The sequence below is a fragment of the Erpetoichthys calabaricus genome, chromosome 1, assembly GCF_900747795.2.
Source record: "Erpetoichthys calabaricus chromosome 1, fErpCal1.3, whole genome shotgun sequence".
Lineage (NCBI taxonomy): Eukaryota > Metazoa > Chordata > Cladistia > Polypteriformes > Polypteridae > Erpetoichthys > Erpetoichthys calabaricus.
Window position 1 is genome coordinate 167,688,994 of NC_041394.2, and position 18,130 is coordinate 167,707,123.

General features: G+C 38.3%; 1 protein-coding gene across 1 annotated transcript in view; it reads right to left on the reverse strand.

Annotated features, from left to right (window-relative positions):
* The window catches only part of nuak1b (NUAK family, SNF1-like kinase, 1b), a 30,507-nt gene extending 29,623 nt beyond the window's left edge, over positions 1-884 (reverse strand). Inside the window, exon 1 of the mRNA XM_028808320.2 lies at positions 431-884. Coding sequence (XP_028664153.1) covers positions 431-733 — 303 coding nt within the window. The 5' untranslated portion in view covers positions 734-884. The remainder of the gene's footprint in view (positions 1-430) is intronic.
* Positions 885-18,130: the final 17,246 nt, after the last annotated feature.

Here is an 18,130-nt window from a genome sequence, read left to right on the forward strand (position 1 = left end):
ACATTTGGAAAGTCATCCATGAGTGATGTACGCAGTAATACACAGAAAGCAAATAAAAAAAGCTGCACTGGCAAGGGTTTACTGCAATAAACAAGATAACAAAAATCAGTGCCTGAGGCAACTAACACTTAAAGGTAATTAAAGAACCGCTAATCGGGAACAGCAAATTGTAGGCAGATGATTCCACACACAAACGCACGTCTGCCCAGGCTTATCGGTCTCTTGACCAGCATAGTTTGTCGGTCACTATTTTATTCGAAACGCATAACTCAGACTGTAAAAGGTCTGTATTTTCTAAGAAAGTACATTCTGTAAGCTTCTGTTTGAATCGGCTACTATGACTTCTAGACGCTCTTATCCATATTCCAAGTTTTGAGTGGCCATTACCACATATTAGACACTCACTCGTGCCACCCCCCAAAACACTCACCACCCTGCCGGAGAAACGCTCCATCGCTCTCTTCACTTTTCCGTAGGTGCCCGTTCCCAGCGTCTCCAATAACTCGTAACGATGCTTCAAGTTGTGCTTGTGTTGGTGTTTCCTCACCTTCCCGCTGTCTGCAACGTGCAGCAGCTGCGAGAGGCGCTCGCTTTGAACCGGAGCTAAAGTCTCATCCATGTCTGCTCTGTCGCTCCACTCACCCTCTTCTCGCAGCGCTACACGTTTTTTCCTTCCTCCTCTAGTCAGGCAGACGCATGGTACAATCCTGACCGTTGTATGGCTACAAGACATACATGTTTGCAGCAAGGAATACGCTGCGTAGGCAAACAAAGTCGAAATGCATCGAAAACTTTCATTATCGTTTCATCAGCTTGCTTTCTTTCTTTCTTACTGCTCGATACACTACGGGAGGTTTTCACGAGACCTGCGCAAGCGCAAAACTTGCGAGGGGTAGGGCTTCTAGGCCCTTCAACTCACACCCATGAAAGGCGGAGCAAAGCAATAATATAGCAAAGGGGGCGACAAACACGTCACATACGCTAAACGTGGATTGTGCTGTTATCTTCCTTGATCTCGATGAACCAAACGGTAATTCCACACGTGCTCAGGAATCCTCAATTGGGCGTCATTGGAACACGGGAATAGGCAGCACCGAGCTGCGACTGGAGTGGAGGTGGAAGGAAGTGACGAGAAAAAAGGAAATAAGCAGGAAATGGTTTTGGGTGAAATTATTTTTGTTATTATTTTATTATATTGTTCAAAACAATAAATTCAAATGTACCATTTATACAGTGTAACATTACAATACGTAATAAAATATAATAACAAAATATAAATAATACAAACTTTTAAGAGAATAACATAACGTCAGGGCATATTAAATAAATTTATGTTTGGATAACAAATTTAATTCTTTAATTGCTTTACTATTTTTAATATGTTTGATAGAATTGTGAATTTCCCTTTGGGATTAATAAAGTATCTATCTATAATATATATAAGAAGTATGTCATCAATAAATAAATCATAGTTTGGAATTCTAGTAACCCTAATTACTAACTCTCATTTTGTACATAAAAGTGTTTTGCAAGTACTGTAATATGAACATTGTTACCTTCTTTACTTTTTGTATAACAGAATAGGATATCACCATTCACAATATTTATTGTACTATTCATTTTTTGTCCAAAATCTTTCATTAAAGCAAGCCAAAACATTTTGAATGTACACAATTACCGAAGTAAGTACAGTGCATCCGGAAAGTATTCACAGCGCATCACTTTTTCCACATTTTGTTATGTTACAGCCTTATTCCAAAATGGATTAAATTCATTTTTTTCCTCAGAATTCTGCACACAACACCCCATAATGACAACGTGAAAAAAGTTTACTTGAGGTTTTTGCAAATTTATTAAAAATAAAAAAATTGAGAAAGCACATGTACATAAGTATTCACAGCCTTTGCCGTGAAGCTCGAAATTGAGCTCAGGTGCATCCTGTTTCCCCAGATCATCCTTGAGATGTTTCTGCAGCTTAATTGGAGTCCACCTGTGGTAAGTTCAGTTGACTGGACATGATTTGGAAAGGCACACACCTGTCTATTTAAGGTCCCACAGTTGTCAGTTCACGTCAGAGCACAAACCAATCATGAAGTCAAAGGAATTGTCTGTAGACCTCCGAGACAGGATTGTCTCGAGGCACAAATCTGGGGAAGGTTACAGAAAAATTTCTGCTGCTTTGAAGGTCCCAATGAGCACAGTGGCCTCCATCATCCGTAAGTGGAAGAAGTTCAAAACCACCAGGACTCTTCCTAGAGCTGGCCGGCCATCTAAACTGAGTGATCGGGAGAAAAGGGCCTTAGTCAGGGAGGTGACCAAGAACCCGATGGTCACTCTGTCAGAGCTCCAGAGGTCCTCTGTGGAGAGAAGAGAACCTTCCAGAAGGACAACCATCTCTGCAGCAATCCACCAATCAGGCCTGTAAGGTAGAGTGGCCAGACGGAAGCCACTCCTTAGTAAAAGGCACATGGCAGCCCACCTGGAGTTTGCCAAAAGGCACCTGAAGGACTCTCAGACCATGAGAAAGAAAATTCTCTGGTCTGATGAGACAAAGATTGAACTCTTTGGTGTGAATGCCAGGCGTCACGTTTGGAGGAAACCTGGCACCATTCCTACAGTGAAGCATGGTGGTGGTAGCATCATGCTGTGGGGATGTTTTTCAGCAGCAGGGACTGGGAGACTAGTCAGGATAAAGGGAAAGATGACTGCAGCAATCTACAGAGACATCCTGCATGAAAACCTGCTCCAGAGCGCTCTTGACCTCAGACTGGGGTGACGGTTCATCTTTCAGCAGGACAACGACCCTAAGCACACAGTCAAGATATCAAAGGAGTGGCTTCAGGACAACTCTGTGTATGTCCTTGAGTGGCTCAGCCAGAGCCCAGACTTGAATCTGATTGAACATCTCTGGAGAGATCTTAAAATGGCTGTGCACCGACGCTTCCCATCCAACCTGATGGAGCTTGAGAGGTGCTGCAAAGAGGAATGGGCGAAACTGGCCAAGGATAGGTGTGCCAAGCTTGTGGCATCATATTCAAAAAGACTTGAGGCTGTAATTGCTACCAAAGGTGTATCGACAAAGTATTGAACAAAGGCTGTGAATACTTATGTACATGTCATTTCTCAGTTTTTTTATTTTTAATAAATTTGCAAAAAACCTCAAGTAAACGTTTTTCACGTTGTCATTATGGGGTGTTGTGTGTAGAATTCTGAGGAAAAAAATGAATTTAATCTATTTTGGAATAAGGCTGTAACATAACAAAATGTGGAAAAAGTGATGCGCTGTGAATACTTTCCAGATGAACTGTAAGTAGGTAAGTAAGTGAACTTTATTGTCATTCATACCATACAACAGTACAACAACGGATGCATAGCTGAACGAAAATGTGTTCAAAACATTCAATATTTTCACCACAAAAGCAACTTACATTTACAATATCTGGAATAAATTTAGATATTAAACTATTGCATTATTAATATTTATGAATGATTTTATATGAAATTTCTTTTACTTTATTTATTAAACTTTATCTATGAGGAAGTGTCCACACCACTTTCCAATCAATTGTGAATTTTGATGCCCACTGAAACTGCACAGCAGGAAGGGTTTTTGGAATTAATAGATCCTTACTTGTTTTTAACATTTCTTTCTGCTATACTAGTCTCATTTACATAAATTCTTCCAAGGATTTCATGTGAAGGTTGGCTATTTTTTAAACATGCATCTCTCATAAGGATGCGTATACCATCATGGATTGAATCTATGACAGAGGTATATTGAGGTTCGCTTCCCGGTTCCTCCCTGTGTGGATAGCGCTTTGAGTACTGAGAAAAGCGCTATATAAATGTAATGAATTATTATTATTATTTAATGAAACTGTATCAAACTGTTCTTTTGAAGAAAGAATTCTGTATATGTAAAAAAGAGACCTCTTTCATTTATTAGTTGACTTATTAATAGAATGTATTTTATATACCAATTATCAATTAATATATTTTTCGTACCATGGATCATGTTTTTATTATTCCATATTAGTCAATGGTGTGGAGAGAAGTTGTGTTTGTAGATAAGGGACCATGAATGCAGCACTTCTAGATGAAATTTTGTTAACTTAATTGGAAGTTTCCCTATTGCATAAGCACATAGCAATAAAAAAGTTAAGACCACAAACTTTTTTAAACATAAATTCTGGTATTATGTTTCAGATGCTATGAGGTTTTCTTAAATATCTTTTGATCCAATTTATTTTGAAAATGTGATTATATGTTATAAAATCTAGTGCGTTAAGCTCACCATCACAATATTTGTTTTAATTGCATTTTTTTATTTCATGTGACTCTTTATTTCCAAATGAAATGAAGCAGTATCTTGTTTAGGAGGGTACAAGAAGAGTCTGCAATTTCTAGTGCTGAAAACATATAGGAAACCCGGGATAATCCTTCTGCTTTTGAAATTAAGATTGTTCCTTGAACAGTTAGGTCTTTAACCAGCCATAACTTTTTTTTTTCTTTTATGGAGTCAACAACTGGATTAATGTTTAGCACACTGTTTTCACTTGAATTTTTGTTCATTTTAATTCCCAAATAAGTAACTGTATTTTTAACAGGAGTTTCACAGATTTTATTGATGCTTTCCAAACAAAAAGTAGTGTCATCTGCCAGCTGTGAGATTTCTTTTTTATTGAGTTTAATACCTTTAAGTTCACTTTGAATGACCAACAAACTAAGAATTTCAAAAATAAGGAGAAATAGCAGGAAGGATAAGGGACAACATTGACAAATTCCTCTGTGAATTTCAAATCATAGGGAGGTTCAATGAGAAAGTTTAATTGAGCTATTACCTCCCTTATAAAGTGTCATAACTGCTTTAAAAAAAAGGATTAAATTTAAAATATTTTAGGGTTTCTGAGATAAATTCATATCTTATTGTGTCAAATGTTTTTTTGACAATCCAGACAGAGAATCATTGGGTTTCCAGAAAGCAATTTGCTATATTCAATTAAGTCAAAATTTAAACGGATGTTATTAGACAATCTTTAAGGAAACCTGACTGACAATTGTCCAGTAGACCATTTATCCCACATTTCAATCTTGTTGCAAATACAGAGGCTAGTATCTTGTAATCATTGTTCAAGAGCATTGCTCTTTATCCAAAAACATAACATCTTTATTAGGCTTAGAAATTAAGGTAATGGTGCCTTGTCTCATTGAATTAGGTAATTCGCCCTTTTCAAAACCTTCTTCATAAGTTGCCAGTAAAGAAACATGAAACGGGATCTATAAACATTTTATAAAATTCTGAGGTTAAGGCCATCATTCCTAGGTGATCTTTTACATTTTTGATGGCCTCTTTTATTTAATTTATGCTATTATTCTAGGAGCAAACACTGTTAAGCTCATCTGTAGCTTTTTTACTTCTGCAATAGACCCACATATTATTATGGCTTCATCAAGATTAGTATCTAATGCAGGGGTGGCCCCAAGTCCAACCCTGGAGAGCCACAGTGGCTGCAGGTTTTTGTTCCAACCCAGCTGCTTAATTAGAAGCCAATCCTCACCAATAACAGGTCTTATTTCATTTCATGGATTGTTAGTGTTTTAACTCGACTGTGTCAGTTTGTATTTAAATCATATTTTGCTTTTTTTTTCTTTCTAATGATACATGTATCATCCAAGTGATTTGAAGCCTAAAACAGATGAGTAATTTTCAGTTCTTCACTTTCTCTTCAGTTTCATTTTCAGTATTTAATTAAACCAAATACTGAATGAATGGGCGGCACGGTGGCGCAGTGGTAGTGCTTATTGCTAATAAGAAGCCATTAAAACAATGAATGCAGCTGTTTAAGACTGAAATAAGCAATTAAGGTCAGGAACCTTAACAAGAGAGACCACTAAAATCAAGCAGAAAAATGTCACTTGAGCATTGTGCTTCATTAGCAATAATTGACTTCTCATTAAGAAACTGGGTTGGAACGAAAACCTGCAGCCACTGTGGCTTTCCAGGATCGACTTTGCCTACCTCTGATTTAATGTATAAATGTATAGAAATTGGCTTTACATTCTTCAGTTAATTTAAGATTCTTAAGATTTAAGATCTTTCAAAGCATGTTATTTTCATCACGTTTTTTCCTAGACTAAAGCAATATTTCCTGTTTTTTTTCTCCTTTTCTAACAACAGTCTTATTGATCTAACAAAAACCGCCTTTGTCTTTGCCTCATAAATTTTATCTATCTGGTTTTGCAGGACATTTAATTTTGTCTTCAGTGATGTTACCTTCAATGTCAGTTAATTCTGAAATTTCCTGTGTTAGTTTAAGTACCTGAGCTTTTTGTTCTAAAGCCTTAACCCTCCCTAAAGTGACAATTGAGCAATGAATATTATATTTTAGAAGCTCCCATTGTTAGCCAATTTCCAGTACTTTTCGATAAACTTATTAATCAAGTCCTTTAGATCTTCATTTTCAGACAGGCTGTTATTTAGCTTCCAGTAACCACCTATTCTCTTATTTTTTCTTTTGATATCTAGGTTTAATTTAATAGTAATCATTTTGTGGTCTGTTAAAATAGCTCGTAAAATTTGGACCTCCCTAGTAAGAGACATCAGGGGGCTCATGTATAAATGGTGCGTACGCACAGAAATGTTGCGTACGAACATTTCCACACTCAAATCGCGATGCATAAAACCTAAACTTGGCGTAAAGCCACGCACATTTCCACGGTACCTCATACCCTGGCGTACGCAAGTTCTCCGCTCGGTTTTGCAGACTGGCGGCACCCAGCGTCAAAGCAGTGCTACTGTTCCTGTGTGGTTACCCTTTCTTTCTTAGATCCACATTCCTGACGTGGCTTTATAAATACACTGAAATTAACTGCATATTGTTTATTAGTGTAATGCATCTTATTGTAATTAACCTGTAACAATATAATGGTCCAGGGAATAGCCATAGTATTCCAAATACCATAACTGCTTTAGCGTTGTTACTTTCACTGCACCTTCTTTTTCTTCTTTCAGCTGCTCCCGTTAAGGGTTGCCACAGCGGATCATCTTTTTCCATATTACTCTCACTGCACCACTCGGAGTATTTATATCACTGTATCTGAGTTTGGAATTACAGCAGCAACTGATCGGAAAGAGATTTTTCGGTATACAGCATCAAGCACACACTGCCTCAGCCACAGAAAAACGCTTCAGAGCCTTTCCTGTGTGGACCTTGCTGTTCAGAAACAGTTTCATCCCAAGAACTTTAAATGCACTCAATCAGTCCATCAAGTGCTCCTTGTAGAACTGTTCGTACTTATAAGTACAATTATCTCACTGTAAACTTGCACTAAAGTTATAATATTGCACAACCTGCACCACTTTATATTTACATTTGATGACGATAGCATTTTTAAGATGAAATGCAGCAAAATATGTTGATTATATTATACAGGTAAAACTTTAACTTCATTTAAATAATCTATATTGTTAATAATTAAACATGTGAGGACACGGTGCCTCAGCGCTAGCTAGTTCACGGATTGTTCCTACCTCATGCTGTATTCTTGCTGGGCTGGCGCGACACTGGAAGGATAGATGGATAGAATAATTAAACACGTACAATGAAGATATTTCAATGTTCCTTAAACGTTTTGAAGAATCGTCGTTCTAAGCTTACAGATGGCTTAACGTCTGTTACAGAGCTGATTGCGTGGCGATTGGGTATTTGGAGAAAGAAAAATAAGGACAGGAATTGGAGGTTAGTACATTTGAAAGAGACAGTACTGGTGCAATAAATTATTTCATCGAAGGTCGAGCATGGCACAGCAAGCATCTTGCGTGAGACATGAACAATCACTGGTGCCACAGTGTTCCCATGTTTAATAATATGCTTTCATTCCTATCATCATGAAAAAGATATCATGTATACATCTCAGTATTTTAATTATTCAGAGAGCTGTAATATTACTAATGTAATGGATTCTGTGTCCTGTTGGAGGAAGAGAAAGCCTGGAAGCATGTAGTGATTCACACACATAGAGTACATAGAAGATCAAATACAAAACAAAGCATTTAACGTGCTACTTTAATTACGATGGGATTTGAGAAACTACTAAATTAAATGATTTTAAGATGAAGTTTATGATGTTCTAATTTAATGACAAAATAAACTACGTGATTAAAGTGGAAATTCCGAGATTAAAGTTGACATTTCAAGCTTTTTTCCCCACTGTGTGCCTATTTTTTTTCTCTGTACCCTAATAAGCTTTCATATGACACTCAGACGGTGGGCTACGACTCACCTTTTCACGGTGACTTTGATATGTGACAACTTTTTTATTTCAGGCACTGTGCGACTTTGTGAACTTGAACTTTCGAGTTTCTCCGACACTATATGTCACTCGATCAACTTCCTTTTGTTGATTATATCACTGTTTAAATCAACGAATAGTAAGTTTTTTCCTTGCCTCCACTTGGTATTCGCTGAAATTCTTCTATTATCCCCCGTGCTTTTCCCATTGTCTTTTCACAGAACGCTGAGCTTAAGGGTTATTTATATTGATTTGCTTATTCAAAGAGGCGTAATTCTGGGAGGAGTTGGGGTGGGGCAGCAGGCGCGTACACGTGCGTGAGTTTTCACACTGATCGGGATTTATGTAGAGGAAGAACGTGGAAGTTGGCGAACACACAGATTTATGCATCTGGATTTTTCTGTGGGTACGCACATTCCCACTATTGTGCTTACGCCATGTTATAGTGTGAGTTCTACGCACAGCGTTATACATGAGGCCCCAGGTCCTTTGAAATTAACCATAGGTCAGTTATTGAGTAAATGGAGAGATTTTTTCTTTTTACTACAAGTTAGTTTCTGGGTTGCGGTTTTTCCAAATGTCAGTTAACTCAAGATTTTGACAATGAGTCTGAAGTATGCTACTGGTAACGTTAGGTTTTGGTGGATACCCCTATATAGTATTAGCCATATCTTTATTGAAATCACCTTCAATTATAAAGTTTGCTGATGGATATATATTTATGAAATATTTTATGACATCCTCAATCTCTTCAAAAAGTACTATATTCATAGTATTGCATATTATAAGCATTTTTTCATTGTATTAAGTCATTAATATTGGCCAATGCCAGTTTTTATCTCCCTTGATACAAATAACTTTTACCCTAAATTTATACGAAAGTATGCCAACACCTTCTGGGTGATTACTGCCATCCGATAGCCATATATAATTATCCATCCATCCATTTTCCAACCCGCTGAATCCGAACACAGGGTCACGGGGGTCTGCCGGAGCCAATCCCAGCCAACACAGGGCACAAGGCAGGAACCAATCCTGGGTAGGGTGCCAACCCACCGCAGGACACACACCCACACACCAAGCACACACTAGGGCCAATTTAGAATCGCCAATCCACCTAACCTGCATGTCTTTGGACTGTGGGAGGAAACCGGAGCGCCCGGAGGAAACCCACGCAGACACGGGGAGAACATGCAAACTCCACGCAGGGAGGACCCAGGAAGTGAACCCAGGTCCCCAGATCTCCCAACTGCGAGGCAGCAGCGCTACACACTGCGCCACCATGCCGCCCCATATATAATTATTCCACTGATTTTTCCAAAGAGAAAAAGAAGTATTATCTTTACATGATTGTGCGTCCTAAACAAAAATAAAATCAGTATTACTATCTACAAAAAAGAAAAAGTGCCTTTCTTTTAACCAAATATTAATTTCATTTCTGTGTGTGGGTTTATTAACTTATCAAATTATACTAACTCTATCTCTAGAAATGTTTAGAAAATGAGAATAAAATAACATTGCTTCTATTAAGATATGAGAAAAGATTAACTTTTATATCTGTTTACCTAAATGACTTAATATTTCAGATATTATTCATTTAAGTCATTATGTTCAAATTTCAGCATGAATTTCACTTCCCTTGATAAATGCTTTGGTGCCTCTAAAATATGCTTTCTTCCCATCCTGGCGTGCTTCTTCAATCAAATGCCAGAGTTTAGCATGGGTCTCTTTACCTTTAGCAGTCAAGTCTTCTCCAAAATGAAGTATCTGTTTCTTGAGAAAGGCACTGTTCCTAGCCATTTTCATAAATGATCTTTTGCTGAGTGAAAAGCAAACTGGATCATTACACCCCGGGGTCTTTCATTATGTTTTTTGCCAAGCTGATGAAAAATGTCAATTCTTGCATCCTCATACTTTTGTTTTATTTTGGGAGCTATGCCACAGCAAATGTCTGCTATCTTTTTGTGATGTCTTCGTCCTTGTTTGCTTGTAGTCCTTACAAACAAAGCCCCCATCACCTGCAATATCTTTCTGTGCCTTCCAGCCTACTTTCCAGCAATGCGATAGATACAGTAGTTTTCTGTTGTTCAGTTACTTTTTTGGAGAGCACGTTGTTTTCTTTCTTAATGTCCCATATTTCTTTAAAGGCAAAATTTAACAATACCTTAAGTTTTTCTTCTTATGCCTTCTGCTGCTTCTAATATACTTGACAGTAACTCTTTTTTTTTTGTTTGAAGGAAATGAATGGCAGACTTTTGGGAACAAGAAAATTAAGAGGAGAATAGAGGAATGTAGTCATGCATCATCTACTGGTGAGGATAGTAGGCAGGACTTAAAAGAAGAAAGGAAGAGTTTAAGGTATTGCTAAACTTTGAATTTGGTCCAGTCTCAGTTAATTTAATTGGAATAATAACAAAAGATTTGAACTGCATGATTTGGGTTGATTTTTATACAGTCAAAGTATAAAGTATGTGAACCCTTTGTAATTATCTGGTTTACTGCATGAATTGCTCATAAAAGTGATCTGATCTTCATCTAAGTCACAGGTACTGATGTACAGAATGAGCTTAAGCCAATGACACATAAAAAATTCTACTCTTTCATGTCTTTATTTTACAAACACATTCAACGTTCACAGTGGTAGTGGAAAAAGTAAGTGAACCTTGTGATTTAATAACTGGTTGACCCTCCTTTGGCAGCCATGACCTCAACCAGGCGCTTCCTGTAACTGCAGATCAGACCTGCACATCGTGTGGGGGGAATTTGAGCCCATTCTTCCCTGCAGAACTGCCTTAACTCTTCCATATTCTTTGGTTGTCTTCTGTGTATGGCTCTCCTCAAGTCATTCCACAGCATCTCATTAGGATTGAGATCTGGGCTGTGACTGGGCCACTCCAAAAGGCAGAGTTTGTTCTTCTGAAGCCATTGTGCTGTGGATTTGCTGCGATGTTTGGGGTCATTGTCCTGTTGCATCACCCAGCCTCTTCTGAGTTTAAGTTGATGGACAGACACCCTCACATTATCCTGGGGAATTTGTTGATAAACTTGAGAATTCATTTTCCACTCAATGATGGCAAGCTGTCCAGGCCCTGATGCAGCAAAGCAGGCCCAAATCATGATGTGCCCGCCACCATACTTTACTGTAGGAATGATGTTTTGATGTTGATATGCAGTGCCAAATAGTTCAATTTTGGTTTCATCACTCCACAAAACATTTTCCCAGTACCATTGTGTATTTTCCAAGTGCTCTTTCGCAAACTTTAGGCATTCAGCAATGTTCTTTTTTGATAGCAGTGGCTTCCTTCTTGTTGTCCTGCCATGGACTCCTTTCTTGTTCAATGTTTTGCATATAGTTGACTTTGTTCAATGTTTTGCATATAGTTGACTCATGAACAGAGATGTTAGCCAGTTCTAATGACTTCTTCAAGTCCTTTGCTGTCACTCTAGGGTTCTTCTTTACCTTATTGCTGACTATGCGTTGTGCTCTTGGGGTCATCTTGGCAGGGCGCCCACTTCTAGGCAGAGTAGCCACAATAACAAATTATCTACGTTTATAGACAACTTATCTAACAGTAGACTGATGAATATCTAAAATCTTGGAGATAACTTTGTAACCCTTTCCAGCCTTATGTAGATTAACAATTCTCGATCCTAGCTCTTCAGACAGCTCTTTTGTGCGAGGCGTGATTCCCATCTGGATATGCTTCTTGTCAAAAGCTCAGACTCAAACTTTATAGTGTTTTTTATCAATCAGAGTCATTCAAGGCCACACCTCTGAACTCGTTTCATTAAATGGACTCCAGGTGTGCTAAATTCTGACTGCAATTGAGCTTTTTAAAAAGTCATTAGCTTACGGTTCACTTACTTTTTCCAACCTTCAGTTTCAGTTTGAATGATTTATTCAATATGGTCAAGCAAAGGCAATTCCACGGCAGGCCAGGGAGTGGAAGGATGCACTAAACCTTCTCCTGTTATCTCTGCAGGCCATCCGTGGGAAAACCTGTCTGACTCATCGCTGAAGACGCCACTTCCGGTTCCGGCACCTAGGCTGACGTCAGAAGAACATCACTTTCGGTCTTGTTAGTTAAAACCGCCATCTACTCTAACCTCAATCAATTCATGTCTGGACTCTATCAAAGAAACGTCTGTCTACAAAAAAAACCCATTGCAGCCAGGGATAATATACGGGTGGCTGCCCCAAACATTTTTAAGTGTGTGAAGTCTGATCCTTTCACTATATACATTATATATATATATATATATATATATATATATATATATATATATATATATGGTTGAAACAGTTTACTGTCAAGTAATGCAAAGAGTACGCGACACGTGTTTCGCCCTAATTCTGGGCTCATCAGGCGTACACACTCACTGCACCCCCCTCTCGGGGAATTGACCCTTGGACGTCAGCGCCAGAGGCGAAGCCTGTAACGTTGCGCCATGCCGTGTGGTTCATTCATTTGACAGCATGTAGATCGGGGTAATTACATTCATTGCATTCGTAGTCTGTGTCACAATCTGATTGTATGGGTGGTTACCTACCAGGTAACGCTTGTAGTTGGTCAGCAAGTCAGCTAACATCCACCACGGTGCCCTCATTTCAGTTGCAAGAAGCAGATCATAGAATGGTTGAAATAGTTTACTGTCAAATAATGCAAAGAGTACGCGACACGTGTTTCGCCCTAATTCTGGGCTCATCAGGCGTACACACTCACTGCACCCCCCTCTCGGGGAATTGAACCTCGGACGTCAGCGGCGAAGCCTCTAACGTTGCACCACGGCGTGTGGTTCATTCATTTGACAGCATGTAGATCGGGGTAATTACATTCATTGCATTCGTAGTCTGTGTCACAATCTGATTGTATGGGTGGTTACCTACCAGGTAACGCTTGTGGTTGGTCAGCAAGTCAGCTAACATCCGCCACGGTGCCCTCATTTCAGTTGCAATGAAATGAAGCAGATCATATAATGGTTGAAATAGTTTAAATGTAATGAATTATTATTATTATTATTATTATTACTGTCAAATAATGCAATAAACTATTTCAACCATTCTATGATCTGCTGACCAACCACAAGCGTTACCTGGTAGGTAACCACCCATACAATCAGATTGTGACAGACTACGAATGCAATGAATATATATATTATATATATATATATACATACAATGCAATTTATTTTTGTATAGCCCAAAATCACACAAGAAGTGCCGCAACAGGCTTTAACAGGCCCTGGTTCTTGAGAGCCCCTCAGCCTTGACTCTCTAAGAAGACAAGGAAAAACTCCCAAAAAAATCCTTGTAGGGAAAAAATGGAAGAAACCTTGGGAAAGGCAGTTCAAAAAGAGACCCCTTTCCAGGTAGGTTGGGCATGCAGTGGGTGTCAAAAAGAAGGGGGTGAATACAATACAATACACAGAACAGAACAAATCCTCAATACAGTTTAAAAATAAAAATTTTACAAGTACAGACCAGAATTTAACAGTAGATGATATCACATAATTTGATTTGGATTTGTTTAGAGTCCTGGAGACCTCAACCATCAAGCTGCCTCCTCCATTTGGCCATTCCACAGCTGAAACATTGCTTGGCCAGCCAATCCGATGAAAGGATCCCTCTACCCCATGCTTCCTGCGATCCTCCATCAGGGATGACTTTACCTTAGGCAGGCAAAACAACTTGGCAGGTGGGCCGTGGCACCAAGTGCCACGTTTGAGTACCGAGAACAGAAACAGAGTAGGTTAGAGTTAGTAACAAATTATAACTATCATGTTACATATGTTTTAGTGCTAATGACTAACAACAGAGATGCAGTCTGTACAGTTAATCAGCAGCTCTACAGTAGTCAGGGTATGCTAAACTGAAGTAGTGAGTCTTCAGCCGGGATTTAAAAGCTGAGACCAATGGGGCATCTCTTATAGTAGCAGGCAGACCATTACACAGTTTAGGGGCCCTGTAACTAAAAGCTCGACCTCCCACTGTTATTTTATTAATCCTTGGAATCATAAGCAGACCAGCATCTTGAGATCTTAATGTGCACTCTGGTTTGTAAGTCATGATAAGTTCAGACAAGTAAGCCGGACCTTGGCCATTTAATGCTTTATATGTTAAAAGGAGGACTTTGAAATCGGCCCTAAACTTAACCGGGAGCCAGTGTAAGGATTTAAGAACTGGAGTTATGTGTTCGTATTTTCTTGTTCTTGTAATAATTCTTGCAACAGCATTTTGGATTAACTGGAGGCTGTATAAAAAAATAGTTTGAACATCCAATGAACACAGCATTGCAGTAGTCAATCCTACTAGAAATAAATGCATGAATTAATTTCTCAGAATCCTATTTATTTAGAGAGCGCCTTAATTTCCCAACATTTTTAAGATGGAAGAAACATGATTAGGACACTGTGGTGGGTTGGCACCCTGCCCGGGATTATTTCCTGCCTTGTGTCCTGTGTTGGCTGGGATTGGCTCCAGCAGACCCCCGTGACCCTGTGTTCAGATTCAGCGGGTTGGAAAATGGATGGATGGATGGTTGATTAGGACAACTTTGTAATATGCGCTTTAAATGACATGTTAGAGTCAAAGATAACTCCTAGATTGTGGGCTGATTCTGTAAAATTAATGGTGATTCCAACTGAGTTAAATGATGACATAATATTGTTGTGATCAACGTCATTTCCTTCAAATTTAACATCTCTGTTTTATCGGTGTTTAAAGACAAGTAGTTCTCATCCATCCAATTCTTTAATTCATTAACACAACTAATTAAAGACATCGGAGAAACTTCATTTGATCTAAATAAAAGGTATAACTGGGTGTCATCTGCATACAAGTGAAAATTAACATTATGTTTCCTAATGATAGATCCCAGTGGAAGGATGTAAAGTGAAAACAGTAAAGGTCCCAGTACTGAGCCCTGCGGGACACCATATCTCACTTCTGTGTATAATAATGGAGTACTGTCAGTACATTTCTGTACATATTGGAATCGATTTGATAAATAAGAACTAAACCAAGCGAGCACAGTGCCTGTAAGCCCAACATCATTTTCTTGCCTGTGCAGTAAAATAGAATGGCCAGTGGTGTCAAATGCTGCACTTAAGTCTTACAGCATAATTACAGTGGAGTTTCCTTCATCAGAGGATATCAGAATGTCATTTACAACCCGCATTAGTGCCGTTTCTGTACTATGACCAGTGCGGAAACCAGACTGGAATTTCTCAAATAAATTGTAATGTGTAAGGTGTGACTGAAGCTGATTGGCAACAACAACAACATTTATTTATATAGCACATTTTCATACAAATAATGTAGCTCAAAGTGCTTTTACATGATGAGAAAAAGAGAAAAAAAGACAAAGTAAGAATTAAAATAAGACAACACTAATTAACATAGAATAAGAGTAAGGTCTGATGTCCAGGGAGGACAGAAAAAACAAAAAAAAAACTCCAGATGGCTGGAGAAAAAAAAAAAAAAAATCTGCAGGGGTTCCAGGCCATGAGACCACCCAGCCCCCTCTGTGCATTCTACCTAACATAAATGAACAGTCCTCTTTGTATTTTAGGGTTCTCATGGAAGGACTTGATGATGATGGTCATGTAGACTTCTGGCTTTTAATCCATCAATGTAGGAGCATCATGGTGCTTTGATTAGGTGGTGGTGGCGCAGGTCGCCACCACAGAAAACCGGGAAAAGAAACAGAAGAGAGAGTAGGGGTTAGTACGGATTTTAGAGCCACCATGAATAGTTATGATAATTAATTGAATATACGGAGCATCAGGATTAAACTAAATTGAAGTTATGTGAAAGCCATGTTAAAGTAATGTGTTTTTAGCAGTTTTTTAAAGTGCTCCACTGTATTAGCCTGGCGAATTCCTATTGGCAAGCTATTCCAGATTTTAGGTGCATAACAGCAGAAGGCCGCCTCACCACTTCTTTTAAGTTTAGTTCTTGGAATTCTAAGTAGACACTCATTTGAGGATCTAAGGTTACGATTTGGAATATAAGGTGTCAGACATTCTGATATATAAGATGGAGCGAGATTATTTAAGGTTTTGTAAACCATAAGCAGTATTTTAAAGTCAGTTCTGAATGACACAGGTAACCAGTGTAATGACATCAAAACTGGAGAAATGTGCTCGGATTTTCTTTTCCTAGTTAGGATTCTAGCAGCTGCATTCTGCACTAGTTGCAAACGATTTATGTCTTTTTTGGGTAGTCCTGAGAGGAGTGCGTTACAGTAATCTAGTCGACTGAAAACAAAAGCATGAACTAATTTCTCAGCATCTTTCAATAATATAAGAGGTCTAACTTTTGCTATTTTTCTTAAATGAAAAAATGCTGTCCTAGTGATCTGATTAATATGCGATTTAAAATTCAGGTTACAGTCAACAGTTACCCCTAAATTCTTTACCTCCATCTTGACTTTTAATCCTAATGCATCAAATTTGTTTCTAATAACCTCATTATATCCATTATTGCCAATCAATAAAAATCACTGGCGACTACTTTTTCTAGTATTTTAGAGAGAAAGGGTAAATTTGAAATAGGCCTATAATTATTTAGTATGTGTGGGTTTAGGTCTGACTTTTTAAGTAATGGTTTAATGACTGAGACTTTTAGTGCATCAGGTACTGTGCCATGCAATAATGAATTATTGATAATGCTTAGAATAGGCGCTGCAAGAACATCCATTGCACTTTTTACTAGTTTTGTTGGCACTGGATCTAGGGAACAAGTAGTGGGTTTCATTTTAGAAATTAAAGATAAGAACTCCTGCTCTGTTACAGGATTAAAATTACTAAAGTGCTGAATGCAATGTTAGGCAGGGTCTGCTAAATTAAAATGCGGTTTGTACTGTGATGCTGAGATCTGGGATCTTATATTTTTTATTTTCTCATTGAAGAAGTTTATAAAGTCTGTACTGCAAATATCTGTTGGTATTTTGCACTGTAGATCTGAATTCCCATTTGTTAATTTAGCAACTGTTCTAAACAGTACCCGAGGATTTTTATTATTGCTATCTTTTATTGTAGAATAGTATTCTGAGTGAGCTTTAAAGAGAGCTTTTGTATATTTTTTAAACACTCTCTGTCCATGCAGTTTGAAATACATGTAGTTTTGTTGTTCTCCATCTGCGCTCCAGTTTTTGACACTCTAATTTAAGAGCTCGAGTTTTTTCATTATATATAATATATACTGTTTATAATAGGGGGTTCACCCCTGCTCGCTTCGCTCGCCAACCACTTCACATCTCTGCTGCCTGCGTTGTGAAGAGGGAGCTGAACGCACCCCAAGTAGATGCAGTCGCTCCTCCGAATCCCCCTCTTAAATGGTGATACAATGGGAAACAAATAGCTTTTTTTTACATCCTCTTTCCTTAATCAGCTGCTGGCTTGCTGCTGCTGCCATGCAGCCTGATCTGCATCTCATGTGGCGCTTCGAACATTTAAAAGCCTGTACAGCAGCTGCCCTACTCTTTGGCTTTTATTTCCAGCCACAGGCGTGGTTAAATCTCTTGGCACAAAGCCTCGTCTCGTGAGACGTGAGTTCTTGATATTTTTTAGTTTATAATTTAAAAACAAATAAGAATCTGAAAATCTAACAGCATCACATTAAAGTTCGATAAATTCTGAAAAGAATGATACCAAACATATATATGTAGGTTTTAAAATAAGCCGATTTAAAGCGTGACAAAAAGGTGACATAAAAAGTCACATAAAAGTGTTGCACAAAATCGTTGCACTTTCAGGCTTAGGATTTTATATTATATATATAATATATGTAATATATATGGACTACATATACAGTGCATCCAGAAAGTATTCACAG